Source organism: Choloepus didactylus, chromosome 5 (genome assembly GCF_015220235.1).
Source record: "Choloepus didactylus isolate mChoDid1 chromosome 5, mChoDid1.pri, whole genome shotgun sequence".
In the NCBI taxonomy this organism is placed as follows: domain Eukaryota; kingdom Metazoa; phylum Chordata; class Mammalia; order Pilosa; family Megalonychidae; genus Choloepus; species Choloepus didactylus.
This window is the reverse complement of record NC_051311.1, coordinates 147,184,504-147,211,307: the sequence shown is the minus strand read 5'-3', so window position 1 is coordinate 147,211,307 and position 26,804 is coordinate 147,184,504. Positions and strand designations below refer to the sequence as shown.

At 40.4% G+C, this 26,804-nt stretch overlaps 1 protein-coding gene across 4 annotated transcripts in view; it reads left to right on the top strand.

The window, feature by feature from the left end:
* The window catches only part of ELMO1 (engulfment and cell motility 1), a 548,078-nt gene that overhangs the window by 243,288 nt on the left and 277,986 nt on the right, over positions 1–26,804 (top strand). For all 4 annotated transcript variants that reach the window (XM_037837090.1, XM_037837088.1, XM_037837089.1 and 1 more), the window contains one exon: positions 23,198–23,302. In XM_037837090.1, the coding sequence (XP_037693018.1) occupies positions 23,198–23,302 (105 nt within the window). The remainder of the gene's footprint in view (positions 1–23,197; positions 23,303–26,804) is intronic.

Here is a 26,804-nt window from a genome sequence, read left to right as displayed (position 1 = left end):
TACCATGGTTACCCCATTCCAAGCGCATTCTTTGAAAATTTGCTGAGCAAATTTAAAGAGCAGTGGTTAGTGACTAATTTGTATTGTGTGAGATGATGACAGTAGGTGACATCTTGCTCTGAAGCCCATATTCAGCATTTGGAATTGATACAAACTTTATATCCAAAGCCCATCTCACCTTTGTTGTGCTTTCACTACGTCTTTCTTTTGTTCTTTTTTCCTTTTTTTTTTTTTTCCCAATCTACCTTTGTCTTTTTTCTGGTGTTTACAAATGCTGTTTTCTTCTCCTTTCTTTCAATTCTTTTTTCCCCTTCATTCCTTCTCTTTTTTTCTACATTACTTTTCTCCCCTCCCCCTGGCCCCACTTCATCTGTAGACACCCTCTTCCCCGTTGGCTTCTGCCACTTTTAATCCCTCCCCTTGTCCTTTGGGAAAATAGGTTCTAAATTTGGAGTGTGGTAAGAAAACCCACAGGACTCAGGGACTGCATTTGTGATTTATTGATAAAAGAGAGGTTGCAGGAACTAGATCTTAGGCTGTGATTTAAGGGTGAAGGCTGAAATGTCGCTGTTGGACTTTATTTTGTGGGACAGTTGAATTCCATTTGAGCCTGATCTTGACCTCTCCTTGACATGTAATTAACAGTATGCCGGCCGCAGATCATAAAGTGAGTGCAGTTCACTGAGCACTGTCACGTCCTGGTGCCTGCAGTTCGTCCCACCCCAGGTAGCTAGCGGGTGTGGGGTGTGCCCGTACGTCTAGCCAGGAGCGACATTTAAGCTCAATTGCCTGAAGCTGGATTATGACATGCATCCCCCAGACAGCTGCTGAGTACAGATGGCTGATGAGTTCTGAAGCTACAGGCTGGCGTGTCCAGGAGCCCAGGGGCAAAATGACCCTTTTCTCTTTAGGTACAACGTCTGTGTTAGCTGTTTAGAAATGATCATAAAACCCTTTAATTTATTTCCCAGCTAAAGCTTCTGGGGCTCAGATTTTGGTGATCAAACTAGACTTCTAAATAGATTTCCCCAAACCCCACATGCCTTGAACAGAGATTCATACAGAGTTCATACAATTTACTTCCCTTGAAGAGTGGCACGGTGAATTTTTCCTTTTCATGGTTTTGTGCTGTATGTTGACTAACAGAAAAATGAGTTGACTGCCAGGCACATTCACAGAAGGAAAAAAAAGCACAGATGGATCAATCTCAGTTGCTTGAGATGCATAGAATAATTTGGGATAGAATAAGGTACAAGGCAGAAGTTTGAAACCCCAATAAAGGTTCCATTTATAAATTAAGACATTTATTGAGGTGGTTTAGACAGCTTCAGGGCAGCAGAGGAAAGCAGGGCTAAGGGTAAGCAATTTTCCAATGATCACTGATGTATTATTCAGAATTAAATCTAGAACACAAAACAGAATCACTTTAGTGTAACTGGAAGATGAGCGGATACGGCCATGTAGTCAATTAGAAATTACGGGAATTGCTGGGGGGTAGGGGCACTTGTGGTTGTCTTTTTCAACCTTGTGAAGACCAGCAGAACACACCCATCTGGAGCATGCTTTTGCTTTGGGGTGATGGTTGTAAGAGGAGCCCAATGGAAGAGGCCTTTACAAGCAAAACATTCCTCTTTTGCCTCTAAATTTCAAGCTCAGCAGGCTGAGATGAAAGAAGGATTTTACTTTGGGTTTATGCGTAGAGTCGCTCTGAGGAAAGATGCCACCATGAAGATGGAGGAGATCGGGGTGGTTAGGGTGGGAAATCTGGGCTATCCAGAACCCCCTTGGGATTCATTACTTAACTGTTCACTCAACATTATCAGCGTGGACTATGAGCTATTGGAGCTTTTGCAATTTAGCATCACTACTCGAAATGAATTCCCTAGTAACTAGTGCCTCCTGTAATCAAAGGAAGATTTGAAATAACAGATCGAAGGCAAATCATGAGTTCCTTCCCTTATTGGGACCATTGTCAGTTGACCCGAATTTCCTCAGTGATCCTTTCTCTTGCAACTTCAGATGGTGACACAGGGCTCACAAGTGATGGGCCATGTACAAGAAGTGGGGGGCTGCAGCCCACGTGCCCATACAGCCAGGTCTTAGAATTGGAGGTGGGGTGGGAGTATTATAGTCACTAAGTCTAATTTCAAAGAGTGTATCTAAATTTCAAAGAGTTAAATGAGTTTGCCTTAAATTCTGTAAAGTTACAGATCATGTAATGCTTTGAGACATTTTATTAGGCAGATTAAATTAAGATAACAGGAAATGCTATTTCACATTTCGTTGGAGAGGAAAGCCAAGTCTTGTGAAAGCTGTTTACTGCAACAGAAGGCTGTTGCGCTTCTGTTTCAACTCCATTTTCCCATTGTTTCAGGATCTGTTTCCTGCTGCCCTCTACTCTTTGTAAAGTAGAAAATCCAGCCTGCTGGGAGCTAGCTGAGATGAGTAAGGGCCCTTCACCACTGGTGGGAAATTTGGATTCAATGAAAATTGCCAATGGAAACCTCTGTTTTCTATATTAAGCTTGTGGTAGTACATTTATGATAATAATGAGTTATTTGCATCCATAGAATCTATTTATTTAGTTCCAGCATTGTAACTACAATGGCAGTTTTCCTTCTAGTATAGCATGTGAATGCACTAACTGAGTGGTGATTGAGTCGTTTAGGAGGCCTTGACCTTAGTTCTGTTTCTGGTTTTGTCCGTGGTGTGCCCAAGGATAAGTCCTTTGACCATTTGCTGTAGACTCTAACGTCCTGATAGAGGATTAGCGCCTCAGTTTCCAGAAGTATCACACAGACTCTTACCTTTTCTACATTTAACTGATGAAGTCTAGAAGGAGAGGAAGCATAATATTATAAGCTGGTTTGGGTATTGCAATGTTTGGTTAAGGGTGCAGAGAGGAACTGACATGAGGGATACATTGAAATGTCTCACTTAGCTGTTCTTGTGTTAAATGAAATATTCAGAGAACATTTCCTAGATATTGAGAGTGAATCTCCTTTCTGAAATATATTAAGTGGCTCAGAAGAGAACTTCAGTATTAGATGACTTTTTTTTTTTTTGAATGAAAGTACAGATGTTCTCTCTCCACCCTCAACCTCTTTACAGACTTTCTGAGGGTTGAATTTGAAAGGAGAGGAGGAACAGAAAGGAAGTTGACAAGAGAAGGAGAAGCGATCTAAAATTAAAACTCCGCACAGGGAGTTTTCTTTTCCTCTAGATATTGTACTCTCTCTAAGTCCTAGAAACTTGCCTTGTCTTTGAGAATTTTCTTATGGGATGGCTACTGGAGGCTCTTTAACCCCTGGCTTCTATCATTTTCCAACAGTTTGTATCTTATAACCAGTGAAAATACATCTTTTTCCAAAGTTTGATTTTTAAAATATTTGTCTTTACTTATATGTTGAACAGATGATAGTATAAAATTCAGAAGGTACAAAAGGCATACAGGGAAGTGTTCCTCCCAGCCCTTTCATTCACCTTTTCTTTTCCCTTCCCAGAGGTCGATACTGGTACCAATTAATTTCTTTCTCTTCCTCCCTTCCTTCCTTCCGAGTAGTAGTAGGTTTACAGAAAAGTCATGCAGGAAACACAAAGTTCCCATATACCCTCCTATTATTAACACTTGCATTGGTGTGGTACATTTGTTACAATTGACGAAAGAATATTATCATAAATGTACTATTAACTAGAGTCCATGGTTTACATTAGAATTCACTGTTTGTGTTGTACAGACCTATGTTTGTTTGATTTTTAAATTTTTATTGCAGTAACATATATATATACAACCTAAACTTTGCCCTTTTAACCACATTCAAATGTACAATTCAGTGCTGTTAATTACATCCACAATGTTGTGCTACCATCACCACATCTATTACCAAAACATTTCCATCATTAAACATTAATGCCCTATTCCCTACCCCCATCACAGCCCTGGTAACCTGTATTTTAGTTACTGACCCTATGAATTTGCCTATTCTAGTGATTTCCTATCAGTGAGATCACATAATGTTTGTCCTTTTTGTGTTTGGCTTATTTCATTTTAACCATTGGTTTTGATCTGATTGTGCTTAGGAACTGATGGGGTGTAAGTAGCTATTTTGGCCAGATAGGCTTTGTTGGTTTCTGTACATCTAAAAATGTATTGGAAGAAAAAAGGAAGACCTGGTTATAATAATAAACTAAGAGATTGCCATACATTTACCTAGAAGTCTCGTATACCTCCTTACTGCTCTGTCCACGTTTGTATGCCCGGATTTCATTGTCTTTAAGATGCCATCAGTTGGTAGCCCACATTTTATGTAAGCCTAACAAAGAAAAATCTTGCTGATTAAACTGTGACCCAATATTTCCTATTACTTAGGTATTTTTAAAATTCTATACTGGTCAAAAAAAGGTCTGTTAGATGATACATAGATGTTTGTCATTTCACACTGCACACACATGAAAAGAACATATCGGTGAAATAAATTAGGTAAGGCACGCCTGATATTTCTATCTAGTGGGGTCCAGCTCATCTGAATCACTTTCAACTCAACTCATCAGTGTCTGTATTTTTCCAAGCAATTTGCCCTCTGTGTCATTAAGAACATCAGTGATACAGTTTAGAAATAATCTCCCAAAAAAGGAATTAAAAATCTTTGGTGCCTTACTTTTAACTTCTGCTGGTTAGGGAATATAGCTGAACAGCTCTTGATTTACCAATGCTGCTTCCCTCTCCCCACCACCATTTGGTGCTTGTGGGTTAAAAGATGCTCCAGGATTGTCCTAGGGTTTTTATTCCATATCCATTCTGTAAATTTGATGCCAGCATTAAAAAAATTATTGTGTAACATGCACAAAAGTAACATAAAATTTCCCATTTTTACCAGTTTTAAGTGCATAAATTCAATGGCATTAATTGTATTCTCAGTGTCGGGCATCTCTCACTACCATCCAAGACTTTTTTTCATCACCCAAAGCAGAAACTCTGCACCCATTAAGCAGTAACTGCCTGTTTCCCTTTCCCCCAAGCACCTGCTGTAATCTATTTTCTGTCTCTATGAATAAGCCTATTCTAGATATTTAATATAAAAGGAATAATACAATATTTGTCCTTCTGGGTCTGGCTTATTTCACTTAGTAGTGTTGACAGTTTTGATATCACACATGTCCAGGCAGTGAAAATTATTTTATAACTGGCTGACAGTAATTGGAAGATGCCATTGATTGTAAAATGCTCCCCAAATTCAGAACTGTTAAAATAATAAAGAAAATGTGCAGCTAAGAATCAATGAAATATGGTAACAATAATCCTATGAGTCTTGTTAACTTAAAATAGAATTTCTGGAATTTCTAGAATTATTCCAACGAGAATTCTCTCTAACTTGTGAACTTTGCTGGTGCTCATTACGTGGAAGTCAAATGCACTGAGCTTTGAAATTTTGAAATGGCTTCAATTCTTAAGTGTGAACCTCTACTTCCTTAACATGGTCACAAATTTGACAACAAATTTCTTTTTCAGAAAATCTGAAGTGACTCAGTTTGCATATTTAAGTGGCAATTTAAAAAAAATTAATGAGTCAACTATTTGTTTTACTATAAGAAATCCAGAAATCTGATTTAAGGATGATCTAACTGAAAAAGGAGAAAGCAACACAAAAATATCTATATTTGCAGTCCAACTTGGCTCAAGTTGTAGCTGTTTCTTCCTCATTGTTAAGAAAAATTGTTTAAAACTTGGAAATAAGGCCAAGGTTGGGCAGTATGTCTCTTCAATGTCATATGGAGCATTTTGTTGTAACCCTGACCAAGGATTATTTCATTCTCTGGGAGAACATACCCTCATTTGACTTTGCTGTTAATAAGAGTCCAGACACTGGGAAGCTAGATGGTAGGGCTCTCCAGGAGAAAAGCTAACCTACATATGTAATGCTCCTTAGGACATTAACCAGTTTTATATCTAACCTAGCAATCTTGTACACACATTATTTTTTTCCAAATACTGTAAATACCTCCTCTCCCACATGTTCTTTGAACTAGATTTACAACTCTGCTCATTCCTTCATTATTGAGTTGAATAGCTCTTTGGCATGTGTTTATATTTTTATGAGTCATGTTTTAAACTTTTTGAAAGTTTTACTTTGTCAAGACTTAAACATCTCCAGTGAAATGGAGTTCTACAAGTCCTATGTGTGTGTGTGTATATATATGTGTACACACACATATATATATGTAAGTGAATTGCCGAGTGTGCTTGGTCATATCATAGTGACCTGAAAGCATGATAGTGCACCTTTACTAGATTCAGAAGTAGATTGCTGTCATTATGCATAAGTTAGACTTCATATGATGACTTCGATGAACAAATGATTCTTCTTGGGTGGAAGACAGATCTTCAGGACCCAGAGCTGGGCTTGTGTACAAAATTGTGAGACTCATTTCAGAAGAACCCCCTTGGGGTGGGAGGATACCCCACCAGGCAGGTGTTTGTGTGGGCCCCTTTAGCACCAGAAGTGGGGTTTTTGAAGCTGTCAATCATGTGTGTTCTACAGAATTACTGCCCTTGCCCTTCAGTGAATCTGAGGTGGCTCCTCAGTTTTTAGAGGCTCTAGAAACACGTCTGGGTCTTTAGAATAACCTCGTAAGGAAAGGACTGGGTATGTCATATATTAAACTTACTTAGTTCAGATTATCCTCCAGTCCCACTTATTCTTTCTCTATCCCGCTTCCTCTTGAATCCCATTTTATCCGTGCCCCGCCTCCCCTTCTTCTGTCTACAAACGTATCCATTCACAAATGTTTCCTTACTTGGTGGGGAAGATGACATCATTTTTAACTGAGATAAATATGTATTCGATTACTTCAGGACCTTGAGGTGCCTTAATGGAAGGCTCTATGGTAAATAACAATTAGTGAAATACACAAATCAGTGAAGAGAAATTTCCTGTGTATTTGATTGAACATTGCTGGTGCATTGATCATCTTACCTGTTGTACCCAGCCATGAGTCTAAGGTAGTAATTAAAGTATTTCATATTTCTAGTGGTTTAGGGTCACTAATTTTGAATTGACAGGAAAGTCAAGGGTACAGCACTACATTAATGTATGTAGTCTGGCACCTGGAAGTCAGGTATAATGTTGCTAAATGTAAAAAATGAGTGAAAAATGAGAAATGCTATTGAATCTTCTTTGCCAGAAATCCTTATAAATAGAACAAGTTACCACCTGGGTTGGAGAGTGAAAATTTTCAGTGCTTGAATGCAAGGGGATGGAAAAGCCAGAATATCCCCCAGAACCTTGGTAGACTTTTGATCGTTTAATTAGTTGCTGTCTGATTCTGTTGGCAGAACCCCGGGGATGGAGACAAGGTTCCAGTGTCAGGAACGAGGTCCCCTCAGTGCAGTGTGTGTGAGATGCAGGAATAAGGGTGGTCTACAAGTGGTTTAGGGAATTAGAACTATGGGGCCAGTGAGAAAGCCAAACTTCAAATTAATGACATCTGAGGTCTAATAACTTTAGACCATTTGATAACCTGAGGGGATCCAGGCCTAGAATAAGGACCGAAGACGTTGATGTTAATAACTAACAGCTACTGTTTATCCGGGGACTTAACTGGTGCTAGGATTTATTCAAAGTCCTTTTCATACATCACCTCATTTAATCGTCACCGCAGGCCAGTGAAAAGGTACCACCTATTCAGTGTTACGAATGAAGAAGCGGGTTGAGGGAGGCGAAATCACTTTTTTCCAAGAATCAGCTAATATTTGGAGATTGCCTTGGAGCCACAGTTGGTCTCTCTCCTAAATCTGCACAGCTCATGAGTACAGCGTGTTGCCTCCTAAGTGCTTTTCTCGCCCTCTGAGATGAGCCCCGCTGTTCCGGGTGAAGTAGAGTCTCTGGAGAGACTACAGGAACGTGGTGGGTGCACGACTCAGGTGAGGCCTTCTCTCGGGCACCTGTAACTCCTGAGGGTGGTCCCTTCTGGGCTTCCTCTGACTTGCTGCTTGATTGGTCCCTTGGAGGGAGGTGCGGCATGGACCAGCTTTGCAGATGAAGCCCGGGCACTTTGTGAGCATCCTGCCCCAGGGGCGTTCTGACAGTGTGAGAAGCAAAAGGTCTCTCACCTCAGGGTGCCAAAGGGAAAAAACACATCCTTGACCAGAAAATGGTGGCTGGGAGAGGAAAGAATGTGCTTCTGTAGATGAGGAAGGATTTTATGTAAATATGTTCAGAATGGTTTTACAACACTGCCTGTAAATGCACAGAGTCTGTTCAAGAAAGTTTCATTTGTGGAGGATTGAAATGTTCCTATTAATATTCCTTATCTAAGAGAAACCGAGGCGTTGACTGAATTTCAAGTAATATAATATGAAAACTGATCTTCGAGGTCCTCTTTAATATTTTGCTACCTCGTTCGTCGTTGAAAACATATTTCACTTCTCCTTTATAACACCAGCACACAGCCGAGGGAAAAGATAATCAGCATGAAAGTAGTATCAAGTGTAGGTGTCCATTTGTATTCTTGGCAACAACTACCTTTGATCTTACACTGTGTTATTCATAACATTTAAGATGCAAAGTCCTGAAGTTATTAAATCGATTTGAGTTCACTCTGGTCAGATACAAGCATAATTATGCTTTTAATTCATAAAATGTAGCCATTTTCAATTAAAATTCTAATTAGGAAGTATTTCAAACTTAGAAAAAAGTACAGAATATAAAAGACATTCATGTATCTACCATTCAGATTTAAGAGATAGTAACATTTGTCTGTATTTTCTTCAAACATCTGTATTTGGGGAGGGGTGATTATTAAGGAGATAGGACTTTACAGATGCAGGGGATGTCAGCCTCCTCCCCTTTCTCTCCCTCCTTTCTCCTATCGGGAAGCCAGTCTATAACCTTCCCTTCAGGTTGTTATACTTAAAAAAAAAACAAAAAAACTTTTGTGGCACTTTTCAGTGAAATTTTCTTTAGAAATATATTTTATAGTAACATTATCAGTTTAAAGCCCTAGATGTGTTTTTAAAGTTATTTTTCTCTGAGCTATAATTAATCAAGTTACAAGAGGTTGAGGTTAGTAAACTAGTGACCAGAGAATATGTTAGACTTTAAGAGGTTAGCTCCAGTTTCCCTGCTGGCTACAGCCCTGTTCTCACCTTCTGACCAGCCTGGTGGATCCTTCCACGTTCGTGTTCGTGCTGGCACATAGAACTCAGATGGATACTTACAGAACCGTTGTTTTTTTCACCGTGGTTTTACCCAAATACAACCATTTTATATATATTACACAAGAAGTTGCTTTTGTACTTCTCAATTCATCATGAACATGCTCTCCTGTAAATAGATTGAGATTTGATCACTGTAATATATTTACGTGAAAGCTCACATCACAAATTCCATCATTCTCTTTCTTCTTCATTTTCTTTTAACATATTCCTCCCTCTCTCACCCCATCAGATGAAGCGTCCCCTCTTCTTTACACCCCGTGTTCTTTCCAGTAACCTGTGTTAACTACCTGGGGTGTGTTCTTACTATTGTATAAGCACAAACATGGGCATACACAAGCACACACATCTACACATGCACACACACACATCTATATACAAATGTAGGTAATATACATGTATTTTGGTCATTGGTGTACAAAAATGGGATCAGGGACATTGTGTCACTTCCTACTATACTTAGGAATAAGTGGCTATTACTGTTAAGATTCACAAACATCAGAAAAAGAAATGCTTTATAAAAGAGCCTGTTCATCTCACCCAGTTCTTCTCACATGAGGCTCTTTTGCCTGTATCTCAGGTTCACACGAAGTTCGCCCCTTAATAAGTCGGGATCATTGTTAGCGTTCATGAGCTGTGAGAACTTGCATGACTCTACCACAGGCTCCGGGAGGAAGCCCACCCCTTCCACAAGGATTCAGGTGTAGTTTGCTTGATAGCTTGGGGCCACACTAGACTCTCCGTGGCTGGGCCCAATCACATCACCATCACAGTCCGCCTCTGCGTGGAGGGCCTTCAGGACAAATTTCTTAGCACACGTATGGTTCATGGGGGTGGCCAAGGGTTTGTATTTTTTAAAAACGAAAGTTTTTTATTCAGTTTAATCTATTTTCTAAGGTTAGGGACAACTTGGCATTTCCATGCTATTCACCTAACACTGATTCTTGTTCTCGTCCAAGGTTTATTGCTTCTTTGGTTGGTAATGGTCTCAAATAGCTCTTTGTTCGTAGGGCTGAGAAATGTGCAGTCACTCTGTCTGCAGATGGACAGATCTGTATGGGCCAGACAAAAACAAAGCAGAGGTTGCCTGCATTTATGCTGATCTTCACAAGATCCTGCAAGACAGTGGATAATTCTTCTTCAGTATTTGCTGTTTTTATGGGGTTGGGGGCCAGGTGGGGAGCAGGGAGGGTATCACTAGATGCATTTTAAAATGTTAATTAAGAATGTTAATTTCAATATTAATTTTCAAACCAAAACTATGGTGATCCCTTTGGCCATTTTATCCTTAGCGCCAGCTGATTCTCCCTGGAATTGCTTTCATTGCTTCTCTAGAAGGCTATCTTGTTTCAGGAACTTTTGCAATTATAGGGAGTGACTGAATCTATTTAGCTCAACTGCTGTTAGACTGAACAATGTGAAACTGGTCAGATTTTGGCAGTTTCAATGGTTCAATCCAATATGGTTGTTGAATCTTGAATATTGACAGGTGAGTGGACTTTGGAGCTGAACAGTCCCATCAAGATCGTATTGTCCAAGTGCCTGACTTTTGCCTGACTTTTACGGGCAGTCACCCTGGGGTTGGCTCAGGATTGTCCTGTTGGTGGTGAGGTGACTTGCTTACCTGAAGCTATGATCACACCATCGCCTGACAGACTGTGAAGTATAGTGTGAACTGTCAGCCTCCTGGAGGTAATTACTTAAATTATCAGGATAAAAGGTTGGGGGTGCTTTAAAGCCCAGGGGTTTGTACCCTGGCGGGGCGGGGGAGGGTGGTGTTGAAAAAACACCCTGGGTCTGCCCAAACCCAAAAGGCCTCAGGACCTGAGATTGCCCCAGATTTGGGGGATTTGGACCAGACAGGTCCTCTTCTTGGCCTCTGCCATCTGAATGGATCCTTCTCACCCCACATGGTCTGAAAAACCCCAGGATCTGGGACGTCTGCTCTGCCTGCAGCGGTCACACTTGAGCAGGTAGAGATCTGCTGAGAGGGCTTCTGGAACAGAGAGACATAGCTGGGCGTGCACGTATAGGATGGGCTTCAGCAAGGACCTGAGTGAGCTCCAGGAGAGGAATCCAAACTCTTTCTCCTGTTCTCCTGCAAGCTTAGTCTATTTCCTTGTTAGAGAATGGTGGGCAGACCCCTGTTCAAAGATAAGTAAAAATCCATGCATCTTCATTAGAGAAACTTAGAAAAATATAGACAGGTAGAAAAAAAATGTCCACCTTCTCATCCCCACAAATATTTGCTTTTAGTATTTTGGAAAATTTCCTTCCAGTTTAATGATGTGTTTTTAAAAAGATACCTAAGTGTGATAAGTCTATGTCTTGATATTGATAATACATGAATACTTTATGTAATCAGAATATCTAGAGAATACCCTGTAAAAAATACACATAGATGAAGAATATAGTCTACTGTATTTATACTGTATACAAAATACAATTAACATGCATGTTATATCCCTCTCCTTCTCACTTAGTACTCTATGAACATAAGTTTTAAAGTCTGCATAGTATCCTATCAAGTAGATTTTCCATTTTAACCAATTTCCCTTTTAATGTAGTAAAGCATATGGACTCTCTGCTACTAGGTTCCAATCCCTACTTATTGGTTGTGTGAATGTGATAAGATACTTAACTCTGTCTGCCTCAGTTTCTTCAAGTTTAAAAGAAGGATAAGAATTGTGTTTATTCTGTCATGGAAAACCAGTCTCCAAATGTAAAAGCCAGACTTTGCCGTTTATAAGAGCTGCACTGAAGAAAAGAAGGAGGAGAATACTTACCAGCCACAACCCAGATCCCTAAAGCATCAAATTACAGGCAATCTTTTATATCTGAATGTGTCAAAGGGTCCCCTCTGGGGTTTGCCTTCAGGCAGCAGGGGAGAGAGGGCCCCAGACACTGAGGTGGGAAACTGAGTGGCCCTCAGCTAGCTGGGGTAGGTGCACCTTGTGGTCACTAGCCACAGTGACTCCTGATAACATGCTTTTCAACATAACATTTGAAGGGTACAGTGTTTGCCCTGTTAAACATTCGAGATGTATTCAATCATATTTATCCAGGGGAATAAAGCATTGAACATCTAAAAAGGAGTCTTGGTATTGTGCAGGGAGTAAAATATTAAGGAGTTCTTTGTTAGTATTTTTACTAAAGTAATATTTTTAATTGACTAAGGAAGGGCTGATTTTCTTTTCAATGAATAATGTTATGAGAACTAAATACATGTCTGTATGGAAAATGCTTAAAACAGGGCTTGGCAAAGGCAGTAAGATTTTAGCTGGCTGTATGGTCTCCGTCACAGCTTCTCAACTCTGCTGTTGAACGCAAAGCAATCACAGACAGTAAGCAAAGTGATGCGTGTGGCTGTGTTCAAATAAAACTTTATTTATGGCCATTGAAATTTGAATTTTGTATATTTTTCACTTCATGAATTATTTTTCTTCTTTTGATTTTCTTTGAACTATTAAAATCACTTTTAGCTTGCAAGTCATATAAATACAGGCAGTGGGCCAGATTTGCCCAGTGAGGCTGTAGTTTGCTAACCCCCAGCTTAGAACAGTTCGTGGCACCCAAGAAACGCTACGTAAGTGTTAGCTGCTACTACCACGATTAGAGCTGTTGCTATCACTGTCATCAACCTCTAAGCTGTTATGCTGTGGTAAATAAAGCCCTGAAGAACATCTTTGCATGGAAAGCTCTTTTCCCCTATATTTTGGAATATCCAACTGTGCTGCAGCCCTATGTGAGGGCCGGTTGGTGCTGGGTTCTGGAGGAAGCAGGGCGTGCAGCACGTATGCATCTGCATCCTGAGAGCCCAGCTTAGCAACTGCAGCTTGGGCAGCTCCTAGCTCCACTGTAGCAAAGAGCTTTCACCTCTTTCTCTCGCCTTGCTGGTCCCTCACCTGAGATTGCCCCTGCTGGGCTCAGAGGGACCCAGTTTCGTGATTGATTAGCCAGGCCTGCCCCATAGTGATGGTAACACAACCCCTTATCCTTTGCTGGTCCTTAAACTTGCGCTCTTTCTGGGGCCTGGGTGGAAAAGGCAGTCGAGAAAACTCCTGGACATGACTGATCCTAGTTCATGTTCTGTTTTAAAGAGAACAAGGGGCATGAGCAAAAAGAATTTCTCAAGGAGAGGTACAAAAATTAAGGGAAGAAAGAATAAGATGTTGCTTGTGTGAACCATGATGCTTGTATTGTTCAGAATCCTGTGTGTGCTCAGCTTAGTAGAAACATTGCAGATATCTTTATAAACCTTGACAGCCCTAGTTCATTATTCATAAAGCTTTTTTGTAACCATAACCAGCTTCATTTTAAAGGAACTTATTCCCAAGGCATTTTTAATTGAGTTTTTAGGGTAACTCTTTATATTGACTGTTGAATTAACATACCCAATAAGCCATGTTCGAGTTTAACCTTTTATTCATTGAGTCTCAACCCTGCGCTTTCAAGATAATGAAATGAGAGTCAACCCAGATTTTCGTGAGTTGTATGCCCAGCAGTGGATGGCCTTTTCTGACTTTTTGAGAGTAATTTTTAAAAGCACATTATTTTTTAACTAAGGAAGAAGTGCTTCAGTCTGGAATGTTTGATGTGGATTCTTCCATTGTGTGCACATGTGAGGTTATTTATGAGTGTGTCTGTGTTCTTCAAAGAGGCATTGTTCAGACTTCTATTAACTTACTTCTGAAATAGAAGCTTCCAGAAGGTGGATACTATTTTTGTTTTAAATTCAACATCAGATGTAATTTATCATTTTTGTCTCCCACAGTGCTTTGCACGTTAACAAACATTCAACAATATCTGTTGAAAGAATGTGCCAGGAAGTGAAAGGCATCTAGCCATCATTTGCTCCAATCTTCTCTCCTTTAGTCATGTCTACAGTGTACCTGAGAGATGTGCATCCAGCCTTGGTTCAGTATTTCTAAGGACAGGAACTTCTCTGCTAATCCTGTTTTCAGAAGCTGCACAGGATAATATTAAAACTCCTTCAGCTGCTTGAAGACAGCAGAGGTTATCCCCATGACCCATCCCATCTCCACCACCACACCACACGCAGGTTTTTCCCTGAACTAAATACTTGCATTTGTCTTCCAACTTTTCTGACATGGCTTTCTGTTCTGGCATTTCTGCTTCCTGGCCATCCTTTGTGCATGATTTCCTGGGTGTCAAGGTTGTTCTTGAGTGTGGCCTCCAGAACTGTGTGCTGTGTCTGGATGTAGCCTGACTAGGGCCCCTTCCAGTACAACCTCCTCTATTCTGTTTATCGTACTCCTGTTGATGAAACCCAATATGTCAGAGCTTTCTGGGTGCCACATGAAATGGACTCATATTGGACATAATGTTGACTCTAACTCTTTTTTATTACTATGAACAGTCATGAACTCTCCTAGGTTGCAGAACAGCCCTAAAGAGAAAGTTCCCTTTAGTGACAGTGTGTAGTTGGAGATGGTCCCAGACCTAAACTGAACCAGAGGCATTATGCAAAAGAATAGTTGTGGAATTGTTAAGCCAAAAAAAATCAGAGCTAGTATTAAAGGCAGGAGGTAGGAGGTGGGTGAATAGAATTAGGGGACTAGCAGAGGAGTTGGAAGAGGCCAGGCTAAGAGAAGAAAATGTGCCGTCAAGGGAGGTAAAGAGTGGAGGTGAAACGGTTTACAATCTATTGGCCTGAACCCTAAGTGTCTTCCTGAATGTTCCTTTCATGCAGATCCTTTGTCCTTTATCTAAATGGATCAAATTTTAATGATGAGGAGCTGTGCTCTCATGAATTATTTGGAAGCCAGATTTCCCTTATTCTGTAGATTTGTGCTTGAATTTTTATATCTTTTTAATAGGACTCTACTTTTCTCCATTAAATTCCTTCTTGCTAATGAGGCCCATTCTCCTATTCTCCAAGACCTTTTGAACCTAAATAGGAAAAAAAAAAACCTACAGAATTGAGAACTGAGTGGCAGCTCTGCCACATTACTAGCTGTGATTTTGCAGAAGTCACAAGTTCTCTGACCTTTGTAAGGTGAGAGAATAACTTTTCCCATCTTAATAATACTCACCTCATTGGGTAGTTGGGAGGACTCAATGCATGCATTTGGAGTGCCTGGCATGTTGCACCCCAGTACCCAATACCTGGCCACAGTTCTTTCTCTGCTCCTCTATGGATTTACCTTCTCTCTCGGTCTTAGGTCAGATTTGACAGAATGTCTTATCTGTCGTTATCCAGACTATTGATTATGATTTAACAAAGAGGGACTAAGGCCAGAGGCCACTGCTAGGAATTCCCTCTTGAGACACTGATCTATATTGGGGATCACAATGTTGGGTGTTGTGCCAGTTTGAATGCATTATGTTCCCCAAAATGCCATTATCTTTGATGCAGTCTTGTGTGGGCAGGAAACATATTGGTGTTGACTGGGATAGAGACTTCTGATTGGATATTTCCATGGAGATGTGACCACTCAACTGTGGGTGAGATCTTTTACTGGATAATTTCCATGGAGGTGTGGTCCCACCCATTCAGCATGGGCCTTGATTAGTTTACTGTAACACTATATAAGCTCAGACAGAAGGAGCAAGCTTGTTGCAGCCAAGAGGGACACTTTGAAGAATACACAGAAGCTGAGAGAGGAACTGCAGATGAGAGACAGTTTGAAGACAACCATTGAAAGCAGACTTGTGCTCTGGAGAAGCTGAGGGAGGACAAACACCCCAAGAGCAACTAATAGTGACATTTTTGAGGAACTGCAGCCTAGAAAGGAACATCCTTGGAGAAAGCCATTTTGAAGCCAGAACTTTGGAGCAGATGCCAGCCATGTGTCTTCCCAGCTAACAGAGGTTTTCCAGATACCATTGGCCATCCTCCAGTGAAGGTACCCAATTGTTGATGACTTACCTTGGGCACTTTATGGCCTTAAGACTGAAGCTTTGTAACCAAATAAACCCCCTTTATAAAAGCCGATCCATTTCTGGTGTTTTGCATCCAGGCAGCATTAGCAAACTAGAACAGGTGCTTTCAAGGACCACTTTATATGAATGAATGAAGCAGCCAGGAGTGAGACAGTAGAGTGGTGAGCCTATGCCAACTCCAAGACTTCATGTCCTGCCTAAGGCTCTCATATTCAATTGAAATAAAAGTCATTGCCTAACCAAACACCCAGTATGGGAAATAAAGGGTTCCAGCTCTATCAGCTGGTAGGTATAGGTCCCTAACATACTCTTGGTTTCAGTTACTGTTGCTTTAGAGCAGTAGTTCTCAAAGTGTTATGGATTGAATTATGTCCCCTGCAAAAATGTGCTGAAGTCCTAACCCCCAGTTTCTCAGAATATGATGACTTTATTTGTAAATAGGGTCTTTACATCTGGAATTTGCGTGTTAAAATGAGGTCACACTGGAGTAGGGAAGGCCCTTAATCCAAAATGACTAATGTCCTTCTAAGAACGGGAGCAGGACACGGGATAAGGTCATGTGATGGCTGAAGCAGAGATTGAAGCCCCAGTTTTGCCTACAAACCACCAGAGGTAAGGAAGAGGCAAGGAAGGATTCTCCTGTAAAGATTTCAGACTTTTTGCCTCTGGAACTGAGGTGGTAAACTTCTGTTGTTTTAAGCCTTCCAGTTTGTGGTACCTTGTTCTAGCTGGCCTGGCAAACTACGACACAGAGTCTGGTCCAGGGACCATTAGCATCACCTGAGAACTTATATGAATGTAAATTCTTGGGACCCACCTTAAATCTGCAGAATTAGAAACTCTGGGGATGGGACCCAGCAATCTGTGTTTTAACAGGCCTCCAAAGGATTCGGATGCATGTTCAAGTCTGAGAACCACTGATTTAGAAAAGTGGTTCTCAACCTTGGCTGCACATTGGAATCACATGGAGAGCTTTAAAAATCAGGATGCTTGGTTCCCAACTAGACAGAGTCTCTCATTTACTTGACTTGGGGTTTAACCTGGACATGAGGATTTTTCAAAGCTCCCCAGGGTATTCTAAGGTGCATCCAAGATTGAGAAGCATTGCTCTTGGAGCTTGTGGAAACTCCACGCACTCATTTCTCCTGGATGAGGCAGGGAGGGGTAGGAGGCATGTGTAGTTTGACAGAGCTCTCTAGTCATCATCAAACCCCTTCTCCCTGGGAAGAACATGATTTTAAACCATCAGCATCGAGAAATATCCTTGAACAGGGTATTGCAGACTAAATGAGTATTTACTCGATGTGATTTGTTTTAAAGGTTGCTTTTAATGCTGTATTTGTTCAGCAAATGTAAGCACTCATAGAGCACAAATATTAACTCCTAAACCCTCAAAGGCTTTCCCCACGGTCTGCCATCTGGCAGGTATTATTGTAATCATCTCTTTATTATCCACGCTAATGAAGGACTAGCATGGCATTAGTAATTGAAAAACACAGATCATTTAAAAATCATTCAGGCTAGTGTCGGCAACTGCTTCCTCAATCCAGGAAGGTTTAAGAGTAGAAAATATTGACTGATTAGAGCTCCCTGCCTTCCCTGTGGAGGTGCTAATAAATATTATTTTAGTCAGAAATGTGAGCAATAGGAGGAGAAGTGAGAGGCTTCTAAGTTATAATTCCTTCTTCTGAACAAAGGAGTCTGTTTTATCGATGGGATGCTTAAGCCCAAAGCAGATAAACAGCAAGTATTATTTAAAATGTTGTTTGTATCTTGGAACCAGTGGTTTCGAAGCTTTGTGCAGTAGAAGCTGTGTGGGCGTGTGGGAATGGGTGGATACAGATTCTGCATCTTATTCTGATATTAGCTGCCTTATTTGAGATGAGCCATTCCATCTATCAGTGGTTCTCAAAGTGTGGTCCCCAACCAGCAGCATCTGCATTACTGGGAGACTTGTTAGAGATGCTGATTCTATGACATGCATGGGCCTGGCAGTTGGTGATTTAATAAACCTCCAGATGATTCCAATGCATGTGCAGTTTTGAGCACCACTGCCCTCCACCCAGGGCTCAGTTATCTTATATATAAATTAAGGGAACAAGCCTGGATTATGTTTAAGGTCCACGCCAGCACTCAAATCACCTTAATATACCCAGAACAGGTATAAAGAGCTTCTCTCTTAGAGCTTATAACCTTCCGTTGGCTGTGCAATTGAAATAATTCAACTCAAAACTGGCATGTGGATACAGAGAGAGAAACTGATGTCCCCAGGAACTAACATACCCAAGCTAGATTTGAGTCGACGTTGGGCAATGGAATGACTTAGGGCATCATCAGTTTCCCAAAGTGAGAAACGCTGGTGCTTTGAAAAGGGAAGCTGCCCCTCTCTCTTTCAATGGGCTGAGAGCTGTCTGATTTGATTCACTGAGCAACATTTCTACAGGAACTAACAATGGCATTTCAGAAGGATGCACAGAGGGTACACAGGCTTTGGCAGTAAACGAGCGGAATCTCAAGCCATTTATCAAAGCTCTTGCCTCTTCCATTTCAAGACAGGTGGAAAAAAATAATACAAAACAAGAAAATAAAATAAATCCTTATCCAGAGCATGTCATAAATAAGAAAGAAGGGGGGAGGGCTGTTGGCCTTGTGGGGTTCTCAAAGTGTTTTTTTTGGCATGGTGGAGAAAATTTTACAGTCTTTGAGTATTTAGTTCTTATACTTTTTCCCATTATCAGCATCTGTGGCTGAAAAGTATTTCACTGGTTATTAAAACCAACGTAGAAAAAGAAATCATTTCAGGGAGAAAGGCTGGGAAAATGATAGCTGGACTCTAAGAGGAAAAAAGAAAAACAACTTAAGAGCATTGATCACCCACAACTACAAAATATTTATTTCCATCTAGAATGCTGTGATGCTTCACAATTTAGGTGAAGTCATTGAAAATCAAAGGCAATTTTCTAATTGGCTTTTGTTTAGGAAGAGCCTAATTGTCGGAGACAATTAGTGGGCATGGTTTATTGAACATGAGAGAGATTTTTGCCTATTATCATGTCTGGGAGGGGTAAAGAAATTTTAGCTTTTATTAGAAAGGATGGATCACAACCCCACTCTGCCTGAGGGAATAATGTTGACTGAGGAGAACCTCAAAAACTGAGGACTTGCTTTGTACATCTTTGTGAAATCCCCAGCAATGTCAGGTTGATCAACATGATAAAATCGTGGTTAAAACCATGTGCTCTGGGTTTGAATCCTGCCTTTACCGCATCCTCACTCTGAAACTTTGGGCAAGTGACCAGTCTCTCGGTGCCTCAGTCTCCCTCTCTGTCAAAGGAGAGTTATACAGTAATGTACCTACCTCATGAGGTTTTTAGGAGAATTAACAGTTTTCATATGTGATGTGTTTTTGCACAATGCCTGGCACATAGTAGTCATTATTTTATTGTTAAATAAAAGCTCAGGGACTATTTGCTAATTAGCTGTATGGTGCTTTAAAAGGTCCCTACAAATAAATTATGCTATTTCTTAACTGCAAGGATCTTTTGAAAATAGCAGTTCCCTATCTGATGCACCCAGTGTGTGCCTGAGAAGGGGCCTAATGGGTAGAAGGATGATGCTTCTAGGAAATTCTGGGAGAGCAATTCAAACAAGACTGACCACGGGAGAGCTGCAGGGACCTTCTTTCTGATTAACTTCACTATAGTTCGCTCTGGGGAGTCGTTGGAACAGATTCAGAGAAACTATTTTTTTTTTTCCATCTGATTTCCTTTTTGTATGTTTATTTTTGGAATAGACTCATAGACCAACCCTAGAAATAGGTCTGAGATAAATGTCATGTTTTTCTCTTTTGCCCTTGGCACACCCTCCTTTGTTGGCTGATCCATGCTGCATAGCTACGAATGTTGATTAGGCTGCATTTTTCTTGAATAAACTTTTCTCAAGCTATTTAAAGTCAAAATGCTAATAGTACCAAAATAAATGTATTTGACTTATGAGATGGGGGTAATGGCAAAAGTAGGACTAAAAACATGTTCTGGTTTCAAGCTTGAGACGTATATACAAGCAAGAAGTTCCCTGATCTAAGTTGTGAGGCACTGGGCAAGCTTCTTTTTTAATTTTATTTTTAATTCATTTTTAATGTTTAAATTGAGGTAAAATTCACATAACATAAAATTTACTCTGTTAAAATGTATAATTCAGTGGTATTTAGTACATTCACAATGTTATGCAGCCATCACCTCTATCTACTTCCGAAATACCTTCATCACCCCCAAAGAAAACCCCATACCCATTAGCAGCCACTCCCCATTTCTTCGCTTCCTGCCATCTCTAGCTTTCTGTCTTTAAGAATTTACCTATTCTGGGTATTTCATATAAATGAAATCATACTATGTGTGACCTTTTGTGCCTGGTTTCTTTTACTTAACATATTGTTTCCAAGGTTCAGCCACATTGTAGGATCTGCAGTACTTCATTCCTTTCTATAGCTGAATAATATTCCATTGTATGCCTTACTATGTTTTGTTTATCCATGCATCAGTTGATGATGGACACTTGGACTGTTTCCATCTTTTGGCTACTGTGAATAGTGCTGCCATGAACGAATATTCATGCACAAGGTCTTGTTTAAATACCTGTTTTTGATTCTGTTTTGGTACATGTCTAGAAGTAGAATTGCTAGTTCTTTTGGTAATTCTACATTTTACTTTTTGAGGAACCACCAAACTGCTTTCCATACAGCTGCAACATCTTTCATTCCCACCAGCAGTGTAGAATGGTTTTCAATTCCTCGAAACCTCACCAACACTTGTTATTTTCTTCTTTTAATAATAGTCATTCTAGTGGATTTGAAGTATTTCACTGTGGTTTTGATTTGCATTTTCCTGATGACTAATGATGTTGAGCATCTTTTCAAATGCTTATTGGCCATTTGTATATCTTCCTTGGAGAACTGTCCATTCTGGTCTTTTGCCGATTTTAAATTGAGTTGTCTTTTGGTTGTTGAGTTGTAGGCATTTTATAGATATGCTGGATACTATACCCTTAACAGATAAATAATTTGCAAATGTTTTCTCCCATTCTGTAGGTTGTCTACTTACTTTCTTGATAATGTCCTTTGATGCACAAAAGGACATGCACAAAGTTTTATACTTGGGTGAAATCCAGTTTATCTGTTTTTAAATTTGTTGCTTGTGCTTTTGCTGTCGAAGCCAAGATAATGAATATTTCTCCTTATGATTTCTTTTAAGAGTTTTATGATTGTAGCTCTTAAATTTGGGTCTTTGGTCCAGTTTAGTTTTGCATGTGGCATGAGGGAGGAGTCCAACTTCATTCCCTTGAGTGTTGATTTCCAGTTGTCCCAACACTCAGCAATCTTCTTAACATGTCTCAGCTGCAGCTTCCTCATCAGTAAAATGGGAATAAGAACAGTGACTGCTACACAGGGGTGCTGTGATACTTGGATGGTTAATACCTGTTAATCGCAAAATAGTGCAAGCACCCCCAGAATACTCGGTGAATATTAACTGTTTTCATATTACTTGTGTTTATGAAAATCTGATGTGTCAAAGTCAAAATAATAAACTTAAGTGTAATGGGGAAGTTCCATTATCCATTTCTAAAGAACTAAAAGCATTATGAAATCTTAAATTACAAGTTACTTTTTAGACTAAATCTCTGAAAATTTATTTCCAGCATTATGATTTATTCTTTTCCCCCAACTAATTATTGAACACAAGTCTGATCCTCCTACTCCAGTGAACATCAGATTAAGGTTAAGCACTGCATTTAACATGCCAAATGATTTTCATTTTTGTTATGATTGTATTTATTTTATGAGACCTGTGTTTCTCATCATTAATAGTAGTACTTCAATATTTTTCAAACTTTCCAACATTTTAGTAAATGAGTCAGGATAATATGCTAAAATAAAATAGTCAAATCACTGCACAGATTAACCTGCTCTATAGAGATAGACAGGGGTGCTCCTGAAACAGAACTGAGAGAAGCAGGCCACACTGCTTTCCCATTATTTTAGATATTGTTTATTAGCCAGTAGATGAAATTTCCAATCACCATGGGAAAGAGAGTTTAGATGGGTTCTTGAATAATGCAGGAAAGTGTAGGTCGTTTGAATGTTAACATGTAAACAAGAACTTCTTGTACTTGAATCAGAAAGAACTGCAGTTAAAGAAAATTTCCCTGTAAAAACAGAGATTCTAGATGATTATTAAACAAAAATACTTAGTTTCCTGCAAATTATCTTGATCAAGAGGTAAAAGCAGTTTTCATTTACATCTTTTTCTCTTTTTTTTTACATCTATTTTACATTTCTTTTCATCTCGTTAACATGAAAAAAAAAAATACATGCCTTCACATAACTCATTCACAATTAAGATCTGAAGTTTCAGGATGGCTCTCAGTGCTTTTCAGTGATAAAGGTGGAGAGCTATTTGCATCTCAGCTTCAAGAGACAGTGGTATTTACTGAGTGGTCTCGGGCAGGTTGGAGAATCTAGTCAGACCTGCCCATGCTCCCTGTCGGCTTGAGTTTCCTGGCTCTGTGTGGTGACCTTAGCAGGCCACTGTCAGGACCCTGCGGACATCTGAATTTTATCTCCTATCTGTGCTGGAGAGGCCTGCCAACTGTGGAACCCGTGACAGTTCATAAAGCCTGTTGATAGGTGACCTATTTAACCCTCGCAATGAGGTGAGAAAGTTAAGGTAAATGGCTTCTTCAACCTATAAGTTAAATGGCAGAGGTGGTTTCATCCCAGGTCTTTCTCCCCAAATGCTATTGGTTCCACTTCAGCACAGCCCCCAGAAATAATTTTTTATGTCATTTTCTTTTTCCCACAGTGTCACATGTCTACAAATAATTCTATTTATTTTTTAATCTCCAACAGAGTTTTCTAATCCCAGGTATAAAAGCTGGTTTTGCTGAACCCATGTCATCCTTATCTGATGATTTGGAGCTCACTTTGTGGTACTTCCGCCTTGGGGAGGAAAACCAGCCCCCTGGTGACTGGTGAAATCTGCTGAAGAATGAACCTTTTCGAACCTTTTGTTTTAACCACAGAATCATGTCAACCCAGCAATGGACTTCACACAGACTCCTCCTGGAATGTTAGCCCTGGACAACATGCTGTACTTCGCTAAGCACCATCAGGATGCGTACATCCGGGTAAGCACAGGAGCCCCTTTCAGATATCATGAGTTGAGTACTGTGTTTGTGATCTGATTACATGAAGGGTTGATTGATGTGAAAGATTTGGGATCAGGTCCTTGGGCAGAAACGTGGTCTTCCGTATGAAAATTGTTTTTCCATAAAAGTTTGACTTGGCTTATATGTGTGAATATTTATTGCATGGTATATTTTCTAGGAATGCAATCTGCTCTCATAGTAAGTAAATTAATATTTTTGAGACACTGTGTTATAAACCTTGGAGCATTCAGCGTAGAAAGTAGAAGCCAAGGAGAAACTGAATGTAGCACTAAATGATTAACATTTGTGGATGAGTGTTTCTAAGATTAGAGCTTATTGATGCTGAATGTATTGTTAATTGCCTAAGAAACATGTGTCTCATGAAAAGAAATTTAATGTTTTAAGCCCATTTATCTCAATGAGTTCTCTAAATGCTATAAGTGAAATTAATACCATGGCAACCTGACAGAACTTTATACCTGATAGGGGCTTAAAAGAAGAGTGTAGCCCTTTGTCTACATGTACTTTTCTTTATTGGTTAAACAGTCCCATAATTCAGATGTCATTATTATTTCTTCAAAAGCATCCCTTTCCTGATGTTTTCTGCATCCCATGTGACTTTGGGGAATTAACTATTGGATGGAAAGCTAAAGCTATTTGCAAGAATAGATGGGGTTAGTGGGTAATATGTAAATTCTGGAGCTTTCTGCTAGGAACCTTTGAGGTGACTATGAAAATACCTGTCTACTGAAGACAGGGTGATATGATCCCAGGCAGCCAATGAACCTCTGATAGTGAGCTGAATGGTCTCTTCTGAAACATAAAAATTTTTTTTTGTAAATTCACATTTTGATAAAATTTGTGTGCTTTTTTGACTAGATTAGTCTCCTATCTGAATGCAGTTGTTCATTTTCTGTTTTTATCTGTCACCCGGTAAATGCTTATTCTGTACCTGAATATAGCCTCACTATTCACTTTCTTTGCCAGGCAGATTTTTTGTTGAGATTTTTAAAAGGAATTGCAACACACACATACATGTTTCCTCTGAGCCCCTGGCAAACCACCTCTCCGCCCACAGCTGTCATGCTCCTTCAACCATGTCGTAGCCATATTTTTCCGTATTTTTCTTGCTTGTGTTCCAACCCATCTGCCACTCGCTTTCAACCTCCAGCACCAGTGCTTCCAGCCCATCATTTCCCAGAAGCTGCTCTCCTGCCAAATCCAGAGAACTCTCCCCATCCTTCATCTCATTTGACCTCCTGTTGACACTAGACAGTGCCATTTACCAGTTCTTCCTTCTTGCCCTGAAGCCAGCACTGCCTGTCTTGGTTTTTTCCTCCTTGACAGTTACTGTCAGTCCCTGGGGGGTGGGGGTGGTGATGGGCGCGGTTCTCTTCCCCTGCCTGTCCGTCAGACACAGATGAGCTCCAGGGCTCTGTGGACCTTTTCTGGTCTCACTCAGTCAGCACATGTTTGCTGAGTACCTCTCAAGTGCCCCACACGGAGCCAGGTGATGGGGGTTCCACAAGAAGGAAGTTGGTCATGGGTCCTGGAATCAAGGAGTTCACCCTCTAGAGATGAAAAGGAGGAAAGGGGGTGAAGAGACAAATATGCAGACACTTTCCAAGTCACTTGGAATGTATTTAGATTGGGGAAGGGGAAAGTCACCAACACAGATGCGTGCTTGGCTGCTGACAGCTTCCTGGAGGAAGTGCATCTAGACTAAGACCTGCTGGATAGTGGAAGTTAGCCAGGGGAGGAAGGGAAGGAGAAGGACAGGGGGAGAGCACACCAAGTAGGAAAGGCCCAAAGGTGTGTGCTTTGATCAGGGAACCAAAAATAGTCTAGTATGTCTAAAACATGGCAAAATAATGATCACGACCCGACGGACAGATGGGAGCCAATTCATTAGGGACCTGTTAACCATATTCAGGTGTCTGTCTGGATTGTATCCTAAAGGCAGTGAAGAACTCCTGTAGTATTTTAAGCAAAGATGATGAGAGTTAATTTTAGAAAGATCACTCCCAAGCAAGGAAACTGATGTGAGGAATCCAGATGAGAGGCAAAAATACAAGAGAAAGGATGGTAGACGCAGTAGAGTAGTGGCAGGGCTATGGAGAGAAACAGTTTGATTCGAGAGTTATTTGAGAGCTAAAATAAAGTGGACTCTCTCTGAGAAAGTGGGAGATTTCTGACTCGAACGGTTGGGTGGATGGCAGGGTCGTTAATGGACTACGAAGTAAAAATCTGCAATGGGGTCACCATCTAGAGACATCCACCCAGGTGGGTCAGCAGAGCTCAATCCCATGTAGACATCAAGTTCTCTATAGTCTACCTCCTTAAAATTCCTCATATGGATCCCCTCCAATCTGTTTAACTGGATTGTTGAAATTTTATCTTAATGGTCTCTCTGCTAGAATCTGGTCCTTTAGAACCTACCCTTACGCCAAATGCTAGGATGAGCTTTATGAAATAAAGTATAGTTCAGAAGGCTTCAGGGACCACTCCAGGCCTACCAGCCCACCTCTATAGCTTTCTCTCTCGATTTACCCATCTCCCTTTCTCCCTTCTCCATCCTGCCCATTGCCACCGTTGCCTCCATCCATCCAAACCATGGCAGACCCCAACCAGCCCGGCACCTCCCCACTGCTGGGTCTCAGCTCACGCTGTTCCTTTTGCTTGAATGCCCTTCTCGTACCTTCCCTGGTCTGAACTCCACTCATGAGAAAGGTCATATTCTCTCTGAAGACTTCCCCGCCTCCTACCTGGGCAACTCCCTGGACCCCTTCACAACCTGTACACATTTATCATCTAATTTCTGTAACGTTCTATGGCTGTCTCCCCTCACTGGTTGTGAACTCCTTGTGAGCAAGCACCAAGGTTCATTTCTCTTCCTAACCCCTGGTGCAATAACTGGCACATAGTGGATATTAATAAGCTCTTGTTAATGAAATGAATAAACAGTTCTTTTGTTTTTATTCAGATGGCCTCTTGCTAGTGAGCAATTCTTTTTTTATCATCTGAGAACCATGGCCTTTTTTCTTTCCTTTAACAGTTATAAAGGTATATTTTTACAACACAAATTTATTGATGAGCGGCCTGGTTTCTCATATAATATTTGAATGAACTTTTTAAACTGAGTACTAATGAAAGCAGTGGATGTAATTGAGTTACCCCACACTTGGATGGGCACAGAGCATGAGGAGAATTGCAAATTTGAGCATCCCACTGTGCATGTAGTAAAATCTGATTTCCAGCATCTAAGCCTTATTTACTCTGGGCATAATTGCTTTTACTTTTTCTGGAGACGCTCTATCCCCAAATTCTCCCCAGCTCGGGAGCAGGACAGGTTCTCTAGGAGGAGATAGGTGCAGGGCAGTTGCTTGGCTCATTCCTACCATCCTGCTGTCATCATTTCAGAGACAGGATAATAGTACAGAGCTCAGTGTGAGCATGCTTAGTGTTTGTTTTGCTTTTTTTT